At 36.8% G+C, this 26,696-nt stretch overlaps 1 protein-coding gene across 1 annotated transcript in view; it reads left to right on the top strand.

The window, feature by feature from the left end:
• The window catches only part of LOC143239250 (NADP-dependent malic enzyme-like), a 47,330-nt gene extending 26,643 nt beyond the window's left edge, over nt 1-20,687 (top strand). The window contains exons 8-13 of the mRNA XM_076480157.1: nt 10,496-10,593; nt 12,273-12,386; nt 16,889-17,000; nt 18,330-18,472; nt 18,791-18,961; nt 19,765-20,687. Of these exons, the coding sequence (XP_076336272.1) occupies nt 10,496-10,593; nt 12,273-12,386; nt 16,889-17,000; nt 18,330-18,472; nt 18,791-18,961; nt 19,765-20,016 (890 nt within the window). The 3' untranslated portion in view covers nt 20,017-20,687. The remainder of the gene's footprint in view (nt 1-10,495; nt 10,594-12,272; nt 12,387-16,888; nt 17,001-18,329; nt 18,473-18,790; nt 18,962-19,764) is intronic.
• The last annotated feature ends 6,009 nt before the right edge of the window (nt 20,688-26,696 follow it).

The raw sequence follows: 26,696 nt of genomic DNA, 5'->3' as shown, positions 1-26,696 counted from the left end.
CAGTGCCCTTAAGGCACTGTAGTGCGTTCCTTGTTGGGCTCCATGGTGGGTGGGGTCAGTGGGCACCGAAAAATGTCTATTTATTATGGATACTTCTAAAACAAAAAATAACACAACTTGAAACCATCGAGAAAACCCTACTACTGGAAAACAACCACACATTGATGAATCTGTTCAGCCTAACTCACAACTTGAATCTGTCCTGCGATTTCTAATTTTGCATTTTTTTAAGTGACAAACCTCTCGTGCAGATGTCCCCATGTTTTATTCAGAAGGGCTTGTTGGCTCTCTCCTAAATCGGTAAAAAAGCTACGTTTGGAAGACATCTTAGTAGAAACATCTTCATTACAGCATTCCAAACTCCGGACATCAAAGGCCTTGGGGGGCATATTCATTGAAGTTACTTCTCATTCCACTTTGAATACTTCCAGAGGAGTCATAGTTGAAAGAGATTTAAGGACTGTCCCCGAATCTGAGATCCTCCAAGTCTCATCAGCCAAGGTGTCACAGCAGTACGCCGAATCTTCACTCAAAAAGATGGATTTCTGGAACCAACAAATGTTCTAATACTAATATTTACTGTATCACGTCCTCCTACCACAATAAAAGCAGGATATCTGAATTATAAGGTGCGACCTTATATTCCAAATCCTGCACGTTGTTTCCGTTGACAACGATTTGGTCATTCAAAACAGTCTTGCCATGGTTCCTTGACCTGTGTCCGTTGTGGTGGTAAAGACCATAATGCCACCAAATGCCAACTCGAACCATATTGTATAAACTGTAATGGTCTGCATCCTTCATATTTTACCTCTTGCCCTAAATGGGTAAAAGAAAAAGAAGTACAACGTCTCAAGACAGTTAACAATCTCACTTACACAGAGGCTCGAAAATTATTATTACCTATTCCGTCCAGAACTTATACTGCTGTAACCCGTCCTGCCACTACAGTAGGAGTCCAAACAGACCTTACCCTATCCTCTACAGTCGACACAATCTTCACCAGCAAATCTTAATGAAACACTTCAAAAAATCAACACAGTTCACGAATCAGTGTTTCCTTCCATCTCTTCTTGACCACACCTTCCAGTCATTGCCGAACTTCACCTTCTTCAAGTCAAGATGTTTCCATGGGTCTCCCTCTCTTGATACCCAAAAATTTAAACAAACCACTCGTCCGCGCCCTCAATCATTAATACGTGTACCGATAAATTCAAACCCGACCATTCGAGCTAGAGCAGGATTTATAGAGAGCGATAGACCCACATCCAATAAAGAAAAAAAAAAACTCGAAAGCAGAAGGACTCTTTACCGTCTTCTCCTCTGAAATAATTACACATGGCCACACTAATCCAATGGAACTGTCGAGGTGTTCAATTAAATGTGACTGACATCAAAGATCTGATTGACTTTTATCATCCCATATGTCTTTCTTTGCAGGAAACATTTCTACAGCCTACAAATACAATTACTATCTGCCACTATTCATTATACAAGAACGACAGGCTATGTGTAGGACGGGGACATGGGTGAGTTGCATTGCTGGTTTATCAGCATGTGCCCATCCGGTCACTGTCATTGACCACACCCTTGTAAGCAGTAGCTATCCGTGTCTCCTTGGGTTATACCATCACTATTTGCTCTCTATACCTTAACCTGAAGCACATTATAATCAATCAGACCTCGATATCCTCAGTGAGCAACTGCCAACCGCCTTTTTAATCTTGGGAGATTTCAATGGCATAATCCCCTCTGGGGTGGCCCCCGTATCGATATGAGAGGGCGCGCCATAGAGCATATGCTCCTGAACCACAACCTGGCTGTATTCAATACTGGCTCTTACACACATTTTCATGCACCTAGTCAGTCATTTACAGCTATAGATCTTTCTGTCGAGAAAACCCACTTGTAGAGAAAAATATATATGTAAAAATGGCTCGTTTGGGTTGAGTCGTTTTAACATATATATTTTTCTGTCTGTTCCCCTTCGCTACTCACTTACTTTTCCTGGGAGGTTGACATCAATCCACGAGGTATTGATCATTTTCTCATCATCTTACAAGAGATTGACCGTGATCAGTACCACCCAACCCAAGTACCTTGGTGGAAGTTTGTCCAGGCCAATGCCTTCTTTCACTTCTCTCATGGAACTTGATTCTGCCATCTTATGTAAATCGTCCATAGATTATTTGTATAGCAGCAGTAACCAACAGTATTATACAAGCTGCTACTCGATGCATCCCTAAAACTTCGACAAGTTCCCCATGGCGTCTCCGCTCTTACTGGAATTCTGCCTGTTCAGTAACACGAAAAATTCAGAAATGTGCTTGGGATAAATTTCGAAGATACCACATGATCTCAAACCACATTGCATTTCAGCAAGCCCGTGCACACGCTCGGCAAGTTAAACGTCAAAGCCAAGAGGACTCTTGGATTAAATACACCTCCAACGTTTCTTCAGCCACCAGCACAAAGGTTATATGGGATAAGATCTGGAGGGTAGTGGAAGATATACTTCTGGCCCCCTCTCTATCTTAATATCTGATGGCCACAAAGTTGCAGATGCACAGAACATTGGCAGTACTCTTGGAGACTTCTTCTCTCGTGTGTCTAGCTCTTTGAACTTATCCCCTTCCTTTTTAGCCATTAATCACAGGTGGAGCATCTACCTCTTTCTTTTTCAACTGACCATTCCTATGACTACAATCGCCCTCTTACACTGATGGAACTCAAACTTGCAATTCATTGGTCTGGCAATACATCAGTCGTACCTGATAATATACATTATGAGATGCACCACCTTTCCCAGAACTCTTACTATTCTCCTAGCTGTCTTTAATTGGATATGGTAGGAAAATGTCTATCCAGATGCTTGGCGACAAGCTATCATACTTCCTATTCTGAAACCAGGGAAGGATCCAACGATTCCTTCGAATTACCGTTCCATTGCTTTGACAAGTTGTCTCAGTAAGATCTTAGAGAGGATAATCAATGCCCGCCTCGTTTGATTTTTTGAATCAAACAACCTCCTGTCACCTACTCAATGTGGGTTTTGAAGACAACGTTCTACGATAGACCACTTAATTCACCTTGAAACATCAATCAGAGAAGCCTTGTTAAGATGACAACATCTTGTTGCTGTTTTTTTATTTAGAAAAAGCTTACGATACAACATGGAGATATGGCTTGCGTGGCGACTTACCCCTTTTCATCCAGCAATTCTTAATGAGGCGCCGATTCCAAGTCCGTGTGGGCTCAACAGTTTCTCATTTTTTCCCTCAGGAACTTGGAGTCCCTCAGGGCTGTATTTTGAGTGTCACACTTTTTATTATAAATGTTAATGCTATCAGAGAACAGCTACCCCCTACAGTTGCAAACGGTCTTTTTGTTGATGACTTTCACATCTCATGTCAGTCATCAAACATGAGGTTTATTGAATGGCAATTACAAACTGCAATCAATCAGATACTGAAGTGGACCACTGCAAATGGTTTTAAACTCTCTAAAACCGTTTGTATACATTTCTGCCGCAAACAGAGAATCGACCCAGATCCAGAACTCCGTCTTGATGATGATGTACTTCTTGTCGTCCCTGAGGCAAAGTGCTAAGGTCTTATATTTAATTGTAAATTAAATTTTATATCGCATATCAAGCAACTTCGTATCAAATGTCTAAAAATATTGAACATTTCTCCGTGTCCTCTCTTCTACGAGGTATGTTCAAAAAATACGCGGACTGTTTGAATTGCGCGGCTCCAGTTGGTTCCAGGGTAATCCGCTTGGTGTCGCTAGGTTCGCACAGATCAGCTGATTACGACGCCATTTCCCGATTGCAGATATCTTCATTTGTGTATTAGCTACGCGGTTTTAAGTGAAGTGCGATTTTTTCGTTTGGCGGATTTCAGAATGAATGACTTGAAGGAGCAAGGACTTACTGTGAAATTGTGTGTTAAACTTGGAAAATCTGCGACTGAAACTTTTGCTATGCTTAACACGGCTTACGGTAATGTTGCTATGAATCGTACGGCATGTTTCAAGTGGCATGAACGTTTGAAGGATGGTCGACAGTCCATTGAAGATGATGAGCGCCCTGGACGTCCTTCCACGTCAACTGACGACCCACACGTCGACAAAATCAACACCCTGGTGCGGGCAAATCGACGTCTGACTGTCGGGGAGCTTGCTGAAGAGTGTGGGATATCAGTTGGATCTTGTTACGAGATTTTGACCGAAAAGTTGGATGCACCGCGTTGCTGCGAAATTCAGCCCTCAGAACTCGTGAGTGTTTGGCCAAACACTCGTTCACTGTTCTTCCCCACCCCCCCCTACTCACCTGACCTTGCTCCTTGCGATTTTTTATTGTTCCCCAAACTCAAAAGACCCTTGAAAGGAAGAAGATTTGAGACGATTCCCGAGATTAAGGCAAATGCGACGAAGGAGCTACAGGACATTACAAAAGAAGCGTACCAGGACTGTTTCAACAAGTGGAAACACCGTTGGGATAAATGTGTGCATTGGGGAGGAGAGTACTTTGAAGGGGTTCCAGACCTGTAACTTCTAAATAAAGTACATTTTGTTTTATGACGTCAGTCCGCGTATTTTTTGAACAGACCTCGAACTTCTTGGGGAGCAGATCGATACTCCATGCTCAACATTTATCGCGCCCTCATCCGATCCAAACTTGACTATGGGTCTGTGGTTTATGGTTCTTCCAGAACCTCAGCACTGAAAATGTTGGATCCTGTCCATCACCAGCGGCTTCAGCTTTGCATTGGAGCTTTTTGTACTTCTCCCGTGCAAAGTCTGTATGTGGAATCTCGTAAACCCCCTCTATATATTCGCCATTTGCAACTGCCCCTAATGTATGCTTCCAAACTTCGATCCTTACCACAGCATCCTACCTGGAGTTGTGTTTTCCAACCACAATGGATCACACTTTTTTAATAACAGAAAATCTGCAATTGTTCCTTTCAGTCTCCATATCCAGGCACAATTAGAAGAATTGAATTTCTCCTTGAATAACATTGCAGTTTCTTCAAATCGGCCTATTCCACCATAGCAAATTACTGTCCCCAGTTGTAACCTATCTTTGAGTCATCTGAGGAAAGCAGATACATCCGATTGGAATTATCACTCTTTCTTTGCTGAACATATTTCATATGATCCATCCACTCCTATATATGCAGATGGTTCCAAATCGGGTGACTCAGTGGGCTCTGCCATGGTTTGTGACAGTTCCATTGTGGTACAGTTTCTATTTTCACTGCCGAATTGTATGCCATCTCTCTTGCCCTAAATCATATTGAACTAATGCAATATACAAATTGTACAATATATATGGACTCACTCAGCTGTCTATTGGCCCTGGAATCATTCCATGATAAGTCACCACCCTCTTCTCATCAATATCGAAAACAAACTGGCCCATCTTTCTCTCATCTGTCTCTGTCCAATTCTTTTGGATACCAGGTCACGTTGGTATTTGTGGGAATGGGCTGGCCAACAGAGCAGCGAAGTCTGTCTGTCTGTTCTGGATCTATCATCCCAGTACCCATTCCATACATGGACTATGGTCCAGTTATCAAATCCAGATTGTACACCAGATGGCAGGCAACCTAGAATGAGCAACATAATTACAAGCTTTTTCAAATCAAACCTTCTCTAGGTCTTTGGCCCTCTTGCTTCTATAAGGATCGAGGGGAGGTTCTTTTGACAAGGCTACGCATTGGTTACATTTTTTAACCCACCACTTCCTTTTATCTGGTACTGCTGCACCAATGTGTGGTCTGTGGCACTCAGATCACAATCATCCACATTTTATTATCATGCCGTCGTTACAACCTAGAACGACGACACCATTTTAAAGATACTTGTAAGGCAGGTTTGCCCTTGACTTTGGCCCATGTTATAGGTGATACTGCCCATCTCACTCATGTTTTTACATTTTTAAGAGCCATTGGTCTTTTACACTTAATTTAAGGTTTTTATCAGACTATATAGTTTTTAGCATGATTTCTTTTACACATTTAATGTTTTAACACGATTTCTTTTACACGTATCAATTTTTATTTTTACTTCAACCCAGGACTGGAAAGGCCAACTTCAAGTGACTGACAGCAAGGGTGTACTTCTTGCTTCAGTCTTCCTGGCAGTTCCTAATTTTACATATTTTACTTTTTACCTTAATTGCCCTATAGTGTACCACATCTTGTTTGGCACAGATAGCCTTGTATCTTTGTGCCAATAAACATTGAATACCTACATACCTACCTCACACTGCATTGCTTTCCAGCAGGCCTTTGCACATGCTTGGTGGGTAAAACGTCAAAACCAGAAGGGACTCTTGGATTAAGTTCACAAGCAGCATATCGTCTACCACCAATTCCAAAGTCACATGGGACAAGATTCGAAAAGTCAGTGAGCAATATTATTATGTTTCACTCTCTCAATCTTGCTCTCTGATAGCCAGGAAGTGCTGATACCCAGACAATCACCAATACTCTAGGTGAAAGCATTTGCCAGGTATCTAGCACTTCTGCTTCATCCCCACCTTCTTAGCCATCAAGACTCGAGCAGAGCGATCATCTTTTTCCTTTTGAGCTGATTGTCTCTATGACTGTAATTGTCCCTTTACACTGGTGGAGCTCAAACTGGCCCTTCATCGGTCTGGCAATACATCAGTTGGAACTCATAATGCACACCATGAAATGCTGCACCATCTATCTCCTGCTTCTCTTGCTATTTCTCTGATTGTTTTAACTGGATCTGGCAGGAGAATGTTTTTCCTGATGTCTGGTGCCAGGCTATTGTCCTTTCTCTAAGTCTGGGAAGGATCCCAACATTCCTTCAAACTACTATCCAATTCCTTTGAAGAGCTGTCTCTGTAAGACTTTAGAATCAAACAACCTTCTCTCGCCCACCCAGTGTGAGTTCCGACGACAGTGTTCCACCACGGACCACGTGATGCGACTTGAAACGTCAATCAGAGAAGCCTTTCTCAAATGACGTCTTGTCTTCTTTGACATTGAGATGGCTTACGATACAACATGGAGGTATGTCATTTTGCGAGACCTTCATTTTATATGGGTTACATGGCCATTTGCCCATTTTTATTTGAACAAAAATTAGTGGACAGGCTATTTCAAGTCATTGTGGGTTCGACACTTTCCCGTTCTTTCTACAGGAACTTGTAGTTTCTCAGGGCTGTGTTTTGAGTGTGACACTTTTCAGTATAAAGATTAGTGCCATCACTGAACAACTTCCTCTTACTGTTGCAAACGGGCTCGATGTCGACGACTCTCACATCTCATGTTAGTCATCGAACATGAGGTTTATTGAGTAGCGGCTACAGACTGTCCTCAATCGTTTACTGAAGTGGACCACAGCAAACGGTTTAAACTTCTCTCTCTAAAGCTGTCTACATGCACTTTTCCTTCTAATGGGGTATTCACCCTGATACAACTCTGTATTGGTGATGTTGTGCTACCTATGATCCCTGAGACAAAGTTCTTTGGGCTTATCTTTGACTGTAAGCTAACCTTTATACCACACATAAAGCAACTACGGATCAAATGTACAAGAGTATCCCCTCTTCCACCAATTTAGGAGTGGATTGATGTTCTGTACTAAAGATATATTGTGCCCTTATTCGATCAAACTAGACTATGGTTCACTGGTTTATGGCTCTGACAGGACCTAGGCCTTGAAGATGCTGGACTCCGTTCATCATCAGGGACTTCAGCTCTACACCAGGGCTTTATGCACTTCCCCAGTTCAGAGCTTATACACAGTCTCATGAACCTTCTCTGCACCTGTACCATTTGCTATTGTCTTTCCCGTTTGCTTCAGAACTTTGTTCCTTATCAGAGCATCCCACCTGGGGTTGTGTTTTCCTTCCTCGGTGAACCATGCTTTTTCAGAACAGATAATCTGCCATTGCTTCTTCTGGCCTTCGTATCCAGGTGCAGTTGGATGAATTGGGTCTGTCTTTGGATAACATTGCTCTATCCACTGGTCAGCCCATTCCACCGTGGCTTATTACAATCCCCATATGTGACCTTTCTTTAAATCATCTGAGAAAAGCAGACACTCCCAATTGGAAATACTGTCTGTTAATTTCTGAACATTTTTCGAACCATCCTTCCATTCCTATTTATACAGATGGTTCGAAATCAGGTGACTGTGTGGGCTCTGCTATAGTTTGTTGTGGTTTGGTGGTTGCAGGCAAAACCCCATCTACAGCTTATCTTCACTGCTGAACTATACGCCTGTTCTCTTGCCCTGTATCACACAGAAGCTAAGCAGTACTCAAACTGCACTCTTTACACTGGCTCGCTTAGTTCCGTACTGGCCCTGGAATGGCTTCACTTTAGTTCTTACCCTGTTTTCGCCGATATTTAAAACTGACTGGCCCATTTTTCTTTAACATCTACTTATATCCAGTTTTTCTGGATACTGGTCCACGTTGGTATTTGCGGGAACGAGCTCGTCGACACCGCACCTAAATCTATCTGCTCTGGCACTATCGCCGCTCTTCCTGTTCCATACATGGACTATGGTCCTGTATTCAAGGCTCGTCTCCGTGCCAGTTAGCAGTCGACTTGGAGTGAGCAATGTGAAAACAAGCTTTTCCAAATAAAACCCAAAATTGGACTTTGACCGTCTTGCTTCCGTAAGGATCAGAAAGAGAAAGTTGTTCTAACTAGACTAGGCATTGGTCACAGTTTTTTAACTCATTGTTTTCATTTATCTGGGACTGATGCTCCATTGTGTTGTCTGTGTAACACTCAGGTCACAATAAGCCACATTTTAGTGTCTTGCCATCGTTGAGATCATAACGACGGCACCATTTTAAACTTGTGTACCAAGGTTTATCTATAATGTTAAACAGTATTATTGGTGATGGTGACACTGTCCACTGTTTTTTTAATTTATACATTAGACCTTTTTTAATGTGACTCTATTTTAAGAATCAAAGTCCATCTTATTGGATTTGAAATTTGAAAGTGGTCGTAATGTCAAATAACCCGAAACACCAGGACTGGAAAGGCCAACTTCAGGTGACTAACGCTGATTTTTTATCTTACCCTTTTGTCATCCTGGTGAATTATGATAATTACAATTATACTACAGAAAGTCCTTTACAACTTGTATTACTGTAGTTTTTCTCTTACAGCTGTAGACTAGATGTAAAAATTGGATTTAATGTTATTTATGTTTTAATACAAAATTGAACTTTGTTTTGTTTTATCTTTAATTTTTTAACCTTTTACCGGTTGTTTGACGCAAGTCGCCTGGTTGCTTTGCGCCATAAAACACCAAACCAACAAACATCCCTGCTGCCGTATACATTTTTTTTTTTTTTTTTAGATTTTTATGTTCATATTTATTCTTCATTTGGTGAATCTTGTGACATTTTGAACAACTTTCTGCGACACACAGTTTGGAAAACAACATTTATTAACTAGTCCAGTGCTTGAGGCACAAACATCCAAAATATAAAAACAAAGCTGGTTTAACAAAATGGTATATAACTTGTAGAACACTGTCTTTGTTACTCTTACTTCATTGCTCTATTTTTCACTTACCAGCTTTTTATTTAAAATTTAATATTTCTTTCACTAATGTTATTTCTTTAGTTTTACGTATTAAAGGTGATGTTTAATACCTTATAATGTATGGGCTTGTTAGTGTATGTGTCATCTGTTTATTCCACGCTACTTTAGAATAACGATTTGGAAATTTATATAAAACTGTTTAATTCTATAGCAGTAACCATTAATATTACGTTGATTATATAATAAAAAATAACATTTGTATTATTGTGAAATTCTATAACGCAGCGCTATATTCACTGTTGTTCAATGCGTTTTGTATACAATATTAGTTTTGTAGTATGTCGCTATTTTACTGTCTTTAGAATACTCAAAGTATCTCATGTATGAAATGAACTCATCTACACTGCATAATTTAGAGACAAAAGTATGCAATGTTTCGAAATTAGACTGTTAAAGATAAATCGCCCTAAAAACTTTTATTTGATTCGTTTCTTGGCGGGACGTTTTGACCAAACGTTCTATTTCAAACCTAAAAGACCCGACATGGCCAAGTGGTTAAGGCGCTCTACTCGTAATCCGAGGGTTGCAGGTTCGAATTCCCGTCACACCAAACATGCTGGCACTTTCAGCCGTGGGAGCGTTACAATGTTACATTCAATCCCACTATTCGTTGGTAAGAGTAGCTCAAGAATTGACGGTGGGTGGTGATGACTTAGCTGCCTTCCCTCTAGTCTTACATTGCTAAATTAGGGACGGCTAGCGCAGATCGCCCTCGAGTAGCTTTGCGCTAAATTTAAAATAAGCAAACTACCCTCGTCTATTTAGTTTGTCGTCGCCAAAGAAATAAGAAAAGAAAAGTAAAATTTTTATGGTAATTTATCTCCAACAGTAATGTAATGTGTTGTGAACAGTCTTTCAAAGTACTTTTTTCCGATTAGGGACCGCGTCTGTTACTGTAGCGGGAATTCTTGCAAGTTTAAAGATTACAGACTTGAAATTGTCGCAGAACGTGTTTCTCTTCCAAGGAGCAGGAGAAGTAAGTTTGATTTATTATGGGTGGTGTTGGTTCTCTAGCCCACAACGTCCCACATTTATATCACCCTTCACTGTCTGCAGACAGTTGTGGGAAGGTGACTGATCTCCAAAGTAAAGAAGAAACAAATACATAAAAATAAGTTACTACCATTTGGAGGTAAGTAAGTTAAATAAATAAATTTACCTCTTGAAGTTACCATTCGAGACCTCGTAATGGTAGAAAGGCACTGGTAGCCCAATAAACGAATTATACTAGTATGAAGGGTCCTAGTAGAATTCGAAATTGAAAATACTTCAGAGGCACATTATTTAGATTTATAAATTGTAAATATTTTAGATAAAAGAAAATATTTGGCCTTTCCAGTATATGGTATATCCTCTTTTAATAGTAGTGTATCATATACAAGTGTTATAACTTCAGTTATTCAGAATTTGTAATAAATTACAATATTGTATAAATAATGTTGAAATACTGATACAAAAATTCATATTTAGTGGATTTAATAAAGAAATTTAAATAAAATTATTAAAATATTCTGTAACAGATATAAGAATGTATTAAAGAAATAAAAATTAAAAAAACTTTAAAAGTTTTTGATAACTATTTTTAGTGGAAAATTAAGTCATTTAACAACTTGGCACTACTTTAAGCGGATGAACACTTTACCGCATATAAAGGTTTCTTTAGAGCAAAAAAAATTGATAACTTCATTAGTCTTAATGGGTGGTGGTTGGGAGTTGTACTAATTTCAAGAGGTAAGTTTATTTAACTTACTTACATCCAAATGATAATACTTTATTTTTATTTTCTAATGTATTTTTTCATTCAAATTTTATTTATTTTGTCATCTTTTTCTTGACTTCAGAGAACAATCACTTTCACGACTGTGTCTGCAAGTAGTGAAGGGTGATATAGATGTGGGACGTTATTGAGAACACACATCTCGCTCCCCTTATTTCTGTTTCTGTATCTGTTATTTTAATTTTAATTGCTATTGCTATTCCTTTAATTTATTTCTTTATATGAGACTGGCGAATGGAGGTTAAGACCTATAAACGGTGTCTTACTTCAAACACCTGGGGATACATTTTATATCCCACATTATAACTTGTATCCTGGAATCCTTTCAGTTAGTGCAGCGTTCTTTATTTTTGTTATGGCATGTTTTTGGTTATGACGAACTAATATATATTAATGAAAATTAATACATTTTGATAAAATTAAGTAAACAAAATCACAAGGAAGGACTGTTATAAACAGCAAATCCAAACCTCTGACTAATTATATTAGTTTGTTATAACTTAAAAAATAAGCCGATTAAACAATGCGATTTTGTGTGCTTAACTTTATTCAAATGTATTAATTTTCACTAAAATATATTCATTCAGTGTTTGTGATTTGTCGCTGACTATATCACACTTTTCCATACATTATTCAGTCTTTATCAAGTTAAGTGTAATAGCCTTAATTAGTGATATATTAATTTATTTTTCTTTCGGCTTGTTTTTTTACGTTACAGCATATTTGTAAACACCCAGTCATTAAACAGTTGGACCGCTGTATAATAACGATTAATGAATTCGACGAAATACCTAATATTATTTACGTACCTAAATTAGGTTACAATATTGTGAAATAAAAAAATTTCAAAGCCCCATAGTTAACTTTCCTGTTCATAGGCGGCACTGGGAACTGCCGATCTGCTGGTAATGGCGATGGAAGAGGAAGGTGTTAGTCGTGTAGAAGCCACACGCCAGATATGGATGGTTGATTCTAAAGGTCTAATTGTAAAGGTAATTATGTTTGTATAATTTTCTGTTTCAGTTTGTTTATGATAAACCTTTTTTTAAAGTTTGTCAAAAATATTGTGTAATTACATTAACAACTTCAAAATGTTACATTGGTATTTCTTGTTAATTATGGCATTTGATCATTTAAAAGCGATTACATGATATAGTTTTAGCATTGTACATTATTCTTCAAAATTGTGAGGACAACAAAATATTTTATTTCCATTTTATGGAGTTAATTATTCCATGCCATTATAAAATGTAAATTTCAACACTATTGTAATGTAATGATTCACTGATCCCTATTAACAACAATTGAATGAGTCAGAATGAGAATACTTATCACTCTTTAAAATTCCCTTATATTTGTATCTAGGGTATGTCATAAGGGTTCTGCTGGAATGAACATATTGATTAAAGTTAGTCTGAAATAACTGACATGATACTTCTTACAGTGTTTTAACTATATAGAAAGAAGTTTGAAGGGAGCTAGCATATGATACCGTTATATTCTATAAGAAATCAGTTTAATAGCACTCCATGAACAAACCTTAATAAAAACAGTGTTTAACACGATATTTTTAGTTTTGTTGTCATGCGACGACCCAAAAGCACTTAGAATTGTCAGTAGAGTAGAAAATTCACATAAATGCTTTACGTGATGCTGGTCGGACTCTTTGACAAGTTGATGCAGACTTCAAATGCTCCCTAAACACTGTCAAGTACCACCTAGGTTCCCAACCGGTGGGTCGCGACCCCACATGGGGTCGCGTAGCCTTGTTAGAAAGTAGCTTGGGATAACATTAATTTTATTTCATCAATTGCATTTTTATGCTCTTACATTTTTTTTGTTTTGGCGCAAAGCAAAACGTGTGCTACGTTAGTTCAATGTCATTAGGTGACATTATGGGTGTATGTATGCGTGCCTGTGAGTGAATGTGCCTGTGTCTGCAACTGTATGTTTGTGTGTACTAGTGAGTAGCGAGTATGTGAGTACACGCGCATGTACGTATGCTTGTGTGTCTGTTTAGCTGTGATTAAGTGTGTGCGCTTGCTGTCGACACGTGAGTCACATGTCCGTTGCTGATTGGTGGATGACGAATCGCGCGACTGGCTACGTTCTTTCCCCTCCCAATACTTACCCCATCATTACTCTACCTGCACCCCCCCCCACAAGTAGTCAGTGTAAGATCTACAGTTGCCAAAGTGTTCATTATTCAACATTTTTATTTTATTTTAACAAGGAGATAAGTAAGCAGTAGAGGTGAGTTGTGTTCATGGCTAAACAGCGCAGATACTCAGAATGCTACCTCAACATTGGTTTCACCACTGTGCTCGCCAACGACGGTATCGAGAAACCACAGTGTGTTTTGAAACATCCAGAACACGCAAATAAGGGTTTGGATTTCTTCAAACGGCATGAACGGTGTCTTAAAAGCCAAAGAATCGATAGAAGTGGGTCGTTTCAGCAGCAGAGTGCAGCCGTAGTGGAAGCTTCATATGAGATTGCATTCGAAATTGCTAAACAAAAAAAGCCTCACACGATTGGAGAAACACTTCTTAAACCCTGCATGATGAAATCAGTAAATCTTATTCTTGGAAAAGCCAGTGCAAAGAAGATGCAGCAAGTATCCCTGTCAAATAATACTATACAGAGGCTCATTTCTAAAATGTCTATGGATTTGAAGTAACAGGTTTTGACTAAAATCAAGGGTTCCCCTTTGTTCTCCTTTCAGCTCGACGAGTCAACAGATGTAAGTTCATGTTCTCAGTTGCTTGTCTTCGTGAGATACATTAATTCAGGTGGCATCAAAGACGAATTCTTATTCTGCAGTGCACTTGAAACCACAACAAAAGCTGATGATGTCATGGAAAAAGTTTCAACTTTTCTTCAAGACGAAGATCTTCAATGGGAAAACGTATGTGGAGTTTGTACGGATGGGGCACCGGCTATGCTGGGATCGAAATCAGGATTCCAGTCGAGAGTGAAGAAGCTAGCACTTCAAGCAAAGGGCATCCACTGCATGATTCACCGATATGCTCTCGCCAGTAAGACTCTTCCTGCCTCTCTGCAGGAAGTGCTTAAATCTGTAATCAAAATTGTAAATTATGTGAAGACTCAAGCACTCAACACTCGCCTATGCAAAGAACTATGCAAAGACATGAATGCTGACCACGAAGTCCTTCTCTTCTACATAGCAGTACGTTGGTTGTCGAAAGGAAACATTATTAATCGTGTCTTTGAAATGAAAGCTGAAATAAAGCTATTCCTGGAGACTCAAGAAAGGAAAGATCTTGTAGCTCGCTTCGAAGATGAAGCATGGAATAAAAGGGTTGCGTACCTAGCCGACATTTTTGACCAGCTGAACAAGCTCAATTTGAAGCTTCAAGGAAAGGAAACACATGTTCTCCTTTTTCAAGATAGACTTCGGGCCTTTGTTTCCAAACTGCAGAACTGGCGTCGGAAAACCAATCTTGGAAACATCGCTATGTTTGAAAAACTTTGAGGAGTGACGAATGAGTCTCAGATCCAACTGGATCAGTTCCTCAAGGATGAGATTACCGAACATCTTCAGTCTCTAGAAAAGGAAGTCGAGCGTTACTTCCCTGAGCTATCACAGGAACCCTAGGCCCTGGTAAGGAACCCATTTTGTACTGAACTTGATGTATCCAGCATCCCAGATGATATCCAAGATGAATTTCTGGATCTAAGGAACGACTCTTCAGCTCGTGATCTCTTCAAGGTGAAATCCGTGACTCAGTTCTGGTGCGCTATGTATCAGTCATACTCCAAAGTCAGCATGATAGCTTTACGTGTCCTTGTTCCATTTGCTTCTACCTACTTGTGTGAGGCAGGATTTTCCACTCTTGTCAATATAAAAACAAAGAATAGGAACAGCTTGGATGTTGGAGATGACATGAGACTGGCTCTAACAAACGTTCGGCCACGAATTTCAAAGCTTGCTGCTGAAATGCAACATCAGGCATCTCACTAGCTGGGTTGGATAGCTGTTCAAACCTATGTTAATATTATTTTAAGAAATATATGTTCTTTTTGTGAATTCAGGTTGGACCAATGTGATTTAATTTGCTAATAAATAATTACAGAATTTTTAAATATTTTTTAAGATGTTTCTTTCCCTCTCCTTCACAGAAAATAAAAGAGAAATTAAGCTGCTGATAGTAAGCCCTAAGTTAGGGGTCACATGGGTTTCAAACTTTTAGGTAAGGGGTCGCGAGTGCCAAAAGGTTGGGAACCCCTGGCCTAGATCGTGAGACTGAGACAGACAAGTTTGTAAATAGGAAAGAAAAAGGCAGAACACCTGAACTCAATGCTACTGATGTTAAGTATCTTTTTTTATCAAGCATTTGGAACAAAAGGAAGACTGCCACTGATCTCAAGGAAAAGATGAACGACCAGGTACCAAATGACAGAAAAGTGTTCAAATCTACAGTATCAAGAAGACTGAACAATAATAGAATATCTGGTTGTGTAGCAGTTAACAAACCTTTACTGCAATATGCAAAGATTGTCGAGAGACTGAAAAGTACAGAAACTGAAATGTCGATGATTGGAAAATGGTGTTGTGAACGAATGAGTCCAAATTTGAAATATTTGATTCAAATTGCAAGTTGTACGCCTTGCGGAAGAAAAGTGAAAGATACCTCGATGCATAGTACCTGCCATGAATCATTGGAATGCAGTGTGATGGTTTGGGGGAGTTTTTATGCTAAGACGATAGGAGATTTTTTGCAAAACAGATATAATAATGGACCAGTACAAGACCATCAGATATTGATCCGTCTTTCTCTTCCCAGTAATTTGCGTATTATTTTTAAAGGATTTTACTACCAAGAAGATAACATCAAACACTCATCCAACCTATGCAGATATTACTTAGCTAAGAAAGAAGCTACTGGAGTATTTAAATGATGCAATGGCTTTCACAGAACCTTGATCTCAACCCAACTGAGTAGATCTGGGATTAAAAACTTGAAAAAAATCAAAATTTATTTCCAAAGAAACTTTACTGAAATGTATTAGAGACATTTGGTACAAAATATTGAAGGACACGTGGTTTAAATATATTACAATAATGCCAGAAAGGCTGTCTGCAGTTATTAAAGCAAAAGGTGACACACAAAATATTAACTGTTTACTGAACTCAAACACTTCTACTGGGTTTCTGTTGTACTAAATATGAAGATTAATAAAAGTTTTTTGTCTCATCTCTGATTTACCTTCCATTATTCTTAGAAAGTAGCCTGGAATTAATTTTTTACTTTATCCTAACACTTTTGCACAGTACTATAGATATTTGCATATTTGTTAGATAACACAAGACGTGGCAAATAGTGCATAAACCCAACTTGTTTTAAGCATTTAGAGTAATTACCTATAAGTTACCAATTAGTTTAATTGAAAGTAATGTTTAAAATGTAAAACGAAATGTTTCATTTTTTTTTTATTGGGTAACACTAATGAACTTTTATTTGACTTTCAGAATCGACAAACAGGTGGCATAACCGAGCACAAAGCTCGTTTTGCTCAAGAGCACGAGCATCTGACCAAATTGGAAGACATCGTGAAAACCATAAAACCGACTGTTTTAATAGGTAAATTTTAATGATTGCTTGATAGTGGTGATTTTAATTCTTTAAACTCTAAGAGCGTAGATATAGCTATTGAAAGCCAAAGTTAGTAAATAGTTCCCTGATGATCCAGCGGTATGTGTGCGGACTCACAACGCTAGAATCCGGGTTTTGATATCCGTGGTGGGCAGAGCACAGACAGCCCGTTATGTAGTCTTGTGCTAATTAGAACAAACAGACATAGCAAAGAAAAAATATAAATAAGCATTCGGTGAAAGAAACAGTGTAGCCTATGATATATTTGCCTTTCACGTTATTTTATTTGTTTCCAAATATTACATTCCACGCTACTTTCCATTACTTAATAAAAGTAGATGTTTACACAAGTGTTTTGTGAAAATATAACAACATTCTGTTTCGTTTTCCTGCTATTCTCCGTCGTTTTTTTATTACACATATTACTGTAAGTATATATTTTATTACTCTACCTGTCTTTTATTTGTGAAAATGTTTTTCTCTTACTCCATTATTTTTTCCTGGAAATACAAAAAAATGGTTAAAATCGCCATAAGAAACAAAAATGTGCGAAACTCCTTTCTTCAGATCTTAACTATACGTTGCTCTCTTTTCCTACAATGACATTAACCGTAATTTATTACGTTGTCATGATGTAACTAGGTTTGTTTATATTTTGTATTAACTTGAAATAAAGTTTGTGTTTCATCATCTGTTTGACGATTTCCTGTTGTTTGTCTATTACTACAGTATTTTTATTTTAAATCTAACCCGCTGCTTTGTTTCTGTTTCTCTGCTATCAGTATATTGTATATTTGGTTCATAAAGGCATTCCATTCGTAGTTGTTTTGGATTTCCTTCTGTTTTCTTAATACACTTTAACATATACTAATATTAATTTTCAAGTTTGTCTAGCGTTTCATGTTGAGTTGCGTCTCAGAAAATTGAAGTTCGCCATACGATATTGCAGAACACTCTCACATTTTCAGCTTTTGGTGTGTTATAAGAGTGATAATCATTTCTATTTATGTAATTCAAAGCCCTTTTAGCTGATGGTGTTGGTGAATGGCTTCCTTCCTTCTCATCAAGTGTTTGAATGTTGGTTTACAAAGGCTATAGCTGAACTTTAGTTGTCTCTGTACTAGTTGTTTAGCCTATGCGTGCATAAGAGTCAGTTAGAGATGTAAACACCAATATAATGTGTATTAAAATATTTACGGTGTTTTTCAAACTGTATTCCTCTTTTATATTTTCTAAATTTCGATATTAAAGGTAGGCCCTAAATACTAATCCAGCGCTAAATGCTTCCCCTGATTAATACATTGTTCGTCATTTTAGGCGCATCTGCCCAAAAAGGTGTGTTTTCTGAAAACATTCTTCGTACCATGGCAGATAACAATGAGCGACCTGTAATATTTGCTCTCAGCAATCCCACTGACAGGGCCGAATGTACGGCAGAACAAGCTTATACATTCACAGAGGTAAGTGAATTTTGAATTAATAGTTTTTACGTTAAGAATTTGCTAAATATGAATTTAATAGTTACAATATGTCTACAAAACGCCTTATTACGTAGTGCTTTAAAAATCACACTATTGCTTAGAAAAGTAAATGCTGCTAGTGTTGATAACCCGTTTTATCATAGATCTTATGTACTTTATTCAAATTACTCACTAGATGGAGCCAGCTTTTATACCCTATATTTCGATAGCAGCCTGAACTTCATTTTGTATTTCTGCCTCTTAGTTTTGAAATGTTGATTGGTTTAGAATATTTGATAACCTGTTTGTTTTTTTTAGGGTAGATGTGTGTTTGCCAGTGGAAGTCCGTTTGACCCAGTCACAGTAAAAGATCAAACGTTCTACCCTGGTCAAGGTAATAATGCATATATCTTTCCCGGGGTGGCGCTAGCAGTCATAGAGTGTGGCGTTCACACAATCGCAGACCAAGTGTTTCTGATAGCTGCAAAGGTAAGGCAGTCAGGTATCATTTTGTTTTCTTGTATTATTATTGACCACAATAGGATTTCGATTTGTTTGTTGCTTTTAATTTAAGTTGCTTTTCTAATTATATATAATTTAAGTTGCTTTCTGGGCTTTTAATAGAAGCTACTTAAGTATTACATAGTTGTTTCTCGAGTGCTGAGCAACTTACCGAAATTTCGATTATTGACATAAACATTGAAATCCAGTTTATATGATTGAACAGCTCAGTTTCATATCATAAACATCGTGTGTGTTCTAACTCGCAGTGAAGCATTCGGTACTCTTATAATTATCTTGTATGGCAAGTGAAAATATGGTTACAACTGGGGAGAGAGGAATTGTCACCAGAAACCATGTGAGGGTTACTATTCTTCTACGAGAACTTGCTTCACTTCTAACGTAAGCATGCGAAGAAGTTAGATTATCTGTGTTTAGTGTTTTTGCACCCAAACACAGGTTATTTGATAAGTGTATTGGACCATTCTTAGTTATATTCTGTTATTAAAATTTATTTATATAATCTTGAAACTTGTTTCTCTGTTTTTTCTACTCTTTCATAAAAGAAATGATCTAATTAAAATCATGGCAGTTGAAATTGGGAATATTTACAAATATCAAATCGAATTGTAAAAGTGATAATAGCTCAGCACTAGTTTCTGGTTTACTTGACCAAGCGCTAAAGGCTTGTTAATATTTATTAGTTTATCTCTGAGTGTGTTTTCATGTACAGTTCTTATTATGTAACATAAACATTTTATTTTTAATTATGGTTGTTGTAAATCATTTAGGCTCTAGCAAATCAGGTGAAACAGGAGGACATTGAGGAAGGCCGTCTCTATCCGCCTTTAAAGAATATCCGTGATGTTTCTATACATATCGCTGCTAAAGTAGCGCAATTTTTCTACGTAGAAGGGATGGCTACACGCAGACCTGAACCTGACGACAAAGTTGCTTTTCTTCGAAGTAAACAGTACACTGGCGATTACGAAATGGCCACATCTCAAAGGCACCCTGTCATCAGCAGTGGTTTTCATCACTAGGCAACCGTTTTTCGTTATTTTAGTTACTAAAAGTAGGGCAAAAAATACTTTTTATGTAATCAGGTGAATGAATGTCTTTATGTACCAAAATAATAGGTTTGGAAGTATTATATATCATGCATAATATAAGAAAACTATAGACGTAATGAACTAAAATTTTGTTTAACTGGGTTTAAAATTTAACTTTCACACAAGGGGGAAATGATATAACTGGTACTAAGTCGAGAAAGTACACCGTTAAAAATTTTTCCTTGGCTGGTTAGTAACAGGTTAGAACAATTATGATGTAAGCAGGGATCTGATCATAAATGATTGTTCTCTAGATTTTTAAGCTATGATAGGTATGTAACGAGCCAACAATTAAGAAACCGTATGTTTTATGGCAGTGTTGAATGTGTTAAAAAGATTGCCCTTAATACATATACAAGTTTATTTATTTATTCTTTGTTCTTAATCATATACTATATTAATTATCATCGATGTTTTACGAGAATATGCGTTATTGTTAAATGTTGACATGTTTTATTTTGTAATTCTAAATATCGCTCCTACATTTCAACACCGCCTAATTTATACGCATGTGTTATATCGTACTAGCATGCAAGGAATTTCATTTACTTTTCTTTCTGTATATCAAATAGATTAAAATAAAAACATATGCCAGACTCGCACTATATCCTGTCGCTGTTTCAATGGAAACCATGTTGTTTATCCGGACGATTGAAGCTTGTACGTTAGGAACACGTTTTAACAAATTTCAGAAAGCATGTTAAACAATTCAAATAAAATTTCGATAAGTCGTGGAGGTGACATCACATACACATAACATATTTCATGTTTTAATTAGCTGACATGGCAAAGCTTGAATCACTGATTAAGCAGCAACAAAAGAATAAGTTTCAGTATAAACGTCTACCCAGAGAAATACATTAAAAAAGCAAAAAACATTGATGCGTAAAGCTTAAGGACAATGGAAACAATTTGAGTAACGTATAGAAACGTGAGCTATTAAGTTGATGTTTTATACTTAGCTGTGAGGTAATAAAACATAACCTATTGTTTCTAAAGTTATTACATAATAGCAACTTAAGTAATCATGAAACAGTATTCTCTCCAGTAGTGTTTGTTTGTTTTTGTTGTTTTTTTTAATTTCGTGCAAAGCTACTCGAGGGCTATCTGTGCTAGCCGTCCCTAATTTAGCAGTGTAAGACTAGAGGGAAGGCAGCTAGTCATCACCACCCACCGCCAACTCTTGGGCTACTCTTTTACCAACGAATAGTTGAATTGGCCGTAACGTTACAACGCCCCCACGGCTGAAAGGGCGAGCATGTTTGGCGCGACGGGGATGCGAACCCACGACCCTCAGATTACGAGTCGCACGCCTTAACACGCTTGGCCATGCCGGGCCCTATCCAGCAGTTAGTCAGCTGATAAAAGATATGTTTAACACTAAGACAAGAAATTATGTTTTATTTAATATTTCATTTTGAGTTTACTGTCTAATTAATTATAAGTTGCAGCTTTTCCAGTAGGTAAGATTTGTTCTTAGAATAGGTACAACGTTGTAATCATTTTCAAGTACACAAGTTTTTTCTCTTGTGTATATTTGAGAATGATCACACCAGTGATCGAAATGGTGGTACCTGTTCTGAAAACAAAAAAATTACTCACTGTTACGGTTGTAATATAATGTTTTGACAATAAATTACAGTGGTTAATACAACATTGAGCTAACAAATGGCAGTAGTTTTGTTATTTAAAAAATATTACGCACAAATAGCTACACTCCAAAAAAAATCTCAAGGGATAAAAGGAATCAGTCCTTTAATATGTTCTGAAAAGTTAAACAAGCGAGTGTTTTTTTTCTGTATTATTAATCGTTTAGAAAGTTAACTGGTGTATTTAGTAGACGCATTTTCTAAAATAAAAGCACATAACACTTCTCTCTCCAGAATTCAAAGTGGAATATGGAGCAAATTTTGCCTTAATATTTGGCACTTACCTTAATATTTAGCACTTATCTATAAAACAAGAAACTCCAAAGAAAGGCCGTAAGGGTAAGTATTGAATATCAAGTATTATATTGTTTACTAGCTTTACTTGAACCGTCTAGCTTTGCGCGAAACTCAAACCTGAACCGTCAAGAAGTGAAGGGTTACTGCGCGCTGTGTAGGCTGTGGAGAAAATCGCCACATATCACAATGTACCAAACAAAACCCCCAAACCTAAATGCTGTAATTGTTGGGAAGAACACACAGCAAATTATAAAGGATGCCAAAAATATAAACCTATTAAGGTACACTTATACGAACTCAAATCTCCAAACATGAACAAGCCACAAACAAATAAAATCCAAGAACAATCAAAATCAACTACTACTCAAACACCAGGAAACACAAACTGCAGTAGTCAAGAAAACATCATTCGTGCAGGAAAAACCATCAACAAGTAATGAAGATTTACCTAAAACAACTGAAGACACACACACACAAAACCACACGTATGAATATTGATAACACAATAACCAATGCCATTACTTCCACCTTCTCTGAAATATTGACAGAATACACAAATCCAAATAATGAAAACAGTCTAACAGACATAATCATTAAAATAATTATGAAAAACATCGAAAAATACCTACCACAAATGTTAACATACATCATGAACTTTGTTAAACATGGATAATTCACAGTATTACACATCAATATCCAGGGTGCTATTGCTTCTAACACCTCTCCACGTTAAATTTGTACATCTGATCTTTAAGATAAAATCAAATTTAAATAATAATAATTAATAAAATAGTGCTAAAATAGAACAGCCACCTACATACTATACTTTTAAAAAAAAGAAAAATATAAATAGACATTGCCCTGAAAAGGACCAGTTTAAAGTTGACATTATTACATATTAATTAGTCCATTCCAACAATGTAATTGAAGGAGGAAGAGGTCCTCCTGGGTATACAAAATACATATACCCAAACACCAGAGAGAGAGAGAGAGAGAAATAAAGGGTTGGAGTTTTGTATTTATTAAAAAAAACGTGAGTCCCCGCCCCTCTTTCAGTAAGCTTCGTTCATCAAACTACATAAACACATTGAGAAAATAATTTTCAATACAGTCTTAAAACATCAATACAAATGGTGCAACTTAAAAATTGCTTATAATATGAGCGTTACAAAGGCACACAAAATGGCAACTTGTTTTTATATATATAATAGATTTTAATCAATGAAAGAATAGTAATATAACACCAAAACTCATGGACTACAAATTTTAAGAATGGCGCAACTTAAATTAAAAATTACTTATGACACGAACATTACACACACACACACACACACACACACTGGCAAGTTGCTTATATATATTTGATTTTAATCAATGAAAAAAAATAGTATGAAGTCAAAATTCGTGAATTTATAAACATTTTAAAAATATAAAATTTTAAAAATTATATCAAACTCTCGTTTAAATTATTTTCGTTTTCGCTTTTCAGTTTATTGTCCACGTTATAGCAAATCCTTCGATATTTCACACGAACCGGAACTTATTTTTCTAACTACGTTATATAAACTAATGATTACAAAACCAGATGGCCCTAAGGTTTTGTTCAGTTTTGTTTGTTTTGAATTTCGCGCCTAAGGTTTTATGATAAAAATTATATCATAAAGTTTAAACCTAAAAATTAATTTCAAGTACCATCGTTAGTTAAGACTTATGGTAGATAAAAAAAAGTTTTATTCAAAAATAATGATAACTGAAAACTTTATGCAAACCTAATATAAACATACAAATTACGGTCACTAACCTCTGGCATAGAAACTTTTGAAACTCGCCAAGAAATTCCAAGTGTCTACGTCAAGCTAACTACATTCATTACCTAAGAAGTAAAACGATCTACAAAAGTGTAATTCAAGTCGGCCTTCGTGAACTTTCCAAGTATTGTACACATACGTAACAATATTATGTCATAGTTTGTTGCTAAGCGACAACATATACGAACAGAGTTTCTAAAAGACAACTAACTGGCTTTTATATGTGTGTCTATATACCGTATATGTATAGATGTTATCACAGTAGTTTATTTAACAATTATTCAGAGGATTATAGGGGTATATTTTAGCAATGAATTTGTTGAATCGTCTAACAACAGTTGTAACTTGTTAGTTTCTTTTGGAGTTTACTCACCCATTATGTGTCATTTTATTACAAGTTGCAGCCTTTACAGTAATTTTTTTCTTTTACAAAAACACATATTCTTTCCTACTGTTAAAGCTCTAACTTGTAATAAAGTAGGTGAAACTATTGTGATTAATTATACAGGCCTTCGAATTCAAACTTCATAGAAATGTTTTGATTTTAATAACGATTTTTCCTTAGTGCAACTACGCAGATTTCGAAAATATCCTTTTTTTTATTACATAAGGATATTTTACAAATTGGAAAGAAAGAAAAAAACTCTTACTTAGAACAAATGATTAATTCGTTTACCACAAGAATATTTTTATTATATTTGCTAACAAAAATACAAACAAACTGAAGGAAAGGGTAGAACATGCACCCTTGTTTAACCTGATTTATGTATGTTTGTGTGTGTGAAATTGCGTATTTTAGTTTCAAAACTACATATCATGGTCTTTTATGTATTACGTCTGGAGCATCTCATTTCAATAGCAAACGGTAATTGGCCATTATGCGGATGTTCAACCTATTTCTTTGATGTCTTGATGAAACCTTTCTCCTTGTTTTTCGTTGATAGCACTGACATTCACAAAGAAATAATCAATATGGAAGTGTAATAAATGAACATTCTAGCTCATATTACAACCAAACTCTTTGAATTTATGGAACATGTTATTGACAATAATTTAATAATTTGGGTCCTTGTTGTTTTCCTAAACATTTGTCAGTAACATATTTAAAGACAAACAATTTACGCTTCTTTTTCTGTGTGAAAAGCTGTGGTTCACTAGACATTTCAGGTTGAAAACAATATCTACCATCATTTCTGTTGACGTCAGATTCAGCATCAGATGAAACTGTATCAGGAGTCACCGGTGGAGTAGGTACAAGTATATCAGCAACGGGCCTTTTAGTAGACTGAAGATTTGGATAAAACATTTCCTTTTTATTTCAAATGTTGTAGTCTTTCACGTTATACGAACAAAAATAGCAGTTATCTTTATGGTTTTTAAGCTCACACCAAATCACTTGAAATTCCAAATGGCAAAGGCTTTTCCTTACCTTCAGTCCATTCTCTAAACTCTTCCACACAAACAATGCAAAATTTGTGCAGAGCCCAATTTTTTCTTGGTCCCCAGATTTCATTTCAAAATGCGCGTAATTGCGTTTTAGCCGAATTCTGTAATGTTTTACCTTTGTTTTTTTTTACCACAAATATAACAGAATATGTTTGGATCATTTACACAACCTCTTGTTACTATAGCGAAGAATAACTAGTATTGAAAAGAAAAAATGTCAAAGTGCACGCACAAACAAATAATATCCAGAAATGATACGTCATGCGGCATGGTAACTGTTTATATATTAGGGTGTGATGCCTCATGGACCCTAGAACGATTGATAAGACTTAGATCGCAATTGGTCTAGAGAAATCCATAGCCAGAGGTTGTCAACATTTTAAGCATCACAAAATGTTACCCGATTTCAATGAAAACGATTCACTTGTGTGAAAGTATATATGATGTTTTGTAGAAAATATGTATGTTATGGAGAACAATGGACATTATTTTCGGATTCAACATAAAAGAATTACCATAAAACCTGTAAAGATGTCAAGACAATAGAAAACATCGCAGGCCTGTATTACGCAAAGAATAGGAAAGTGGCAACATCTACATTTAACAATAAAGGGGAAAGCGACAGCCTTATATTTCAAATCGGCTAGTACACGACAGTGGCGTATTTAACTGTCAGAAAACAAGTGAAATTTATGTAAACACTTCTCGTCACCAAAATGTTTAATTTCAGCAAAAATAATAGGTGAATTACCTGGCCCGGTGGTTAGGGAGCTCGACTCGCAATCTGATGGTCGCGGGATCAAATCCTCGTCACACCAAACATGCTCGCCCTTTTAGCCGTGAAGGCATTATAAGATGACGGTCAATCCCACTGTCCATTGCTATAAGAGTTGCCGATGGATGGTGATGATTAGATGTCTTCCCTCTGGTCTTACACTGCTAAATTAGGGACTGTTAACGCAGACGGCCCTCATGTAACTTTGTTGAAAATTCAAAACCAAACTGTGAATAGCGTAGGGACATAACCTATTATTTGATTTGCTACTATCTCTGTTGACGAAACGAAAACTTCATAAATAAAGTACCAGCTAGTCCGCTGAATGATAACTAACAAGCCTTAAACACCTATTTGAGTTCTATTAAACGTTATAAATGCGTATATTTCAAAGATGATAACTGACACCGTTTTAATGTGTTACAATAAAATGATAGATTTTTATTGGTGGCAAAAAGTAAAACAACCAAGATTTGACGCCACTGTATAATGTCTAAAACCTAACGACTATATATTTTAATAAAACGGAACAATAACAGAGCTATTTTTGTATACATAGCTCGGTATAATCTGTAATTAATAATCTATACTATGTATCCAGAGGTCCATGGCTCGTGTCTCGTTCCCGTCAAAATA

The sequence above is a fragment of the Tachypleus tridentatus genome, chromosome 13, assembly GCF_004210375.1.
Source record: "Tachypleus tridentatus isolate NWPU-2018 chromosome 13, ASM421037v1, whole genome shotgun sequence".
Taxonomy (NCBI): Eukaryota; Metazoa; Arthropoda; class Merostomata; order Xiphosura; family Limulidae; genus Tachypleus; species Tachypleus tridentatus.
Note: the sequence above shows the minus strand (reverse complement) of the source record. Positions and strands in the feature narration are given on the sequence as shown.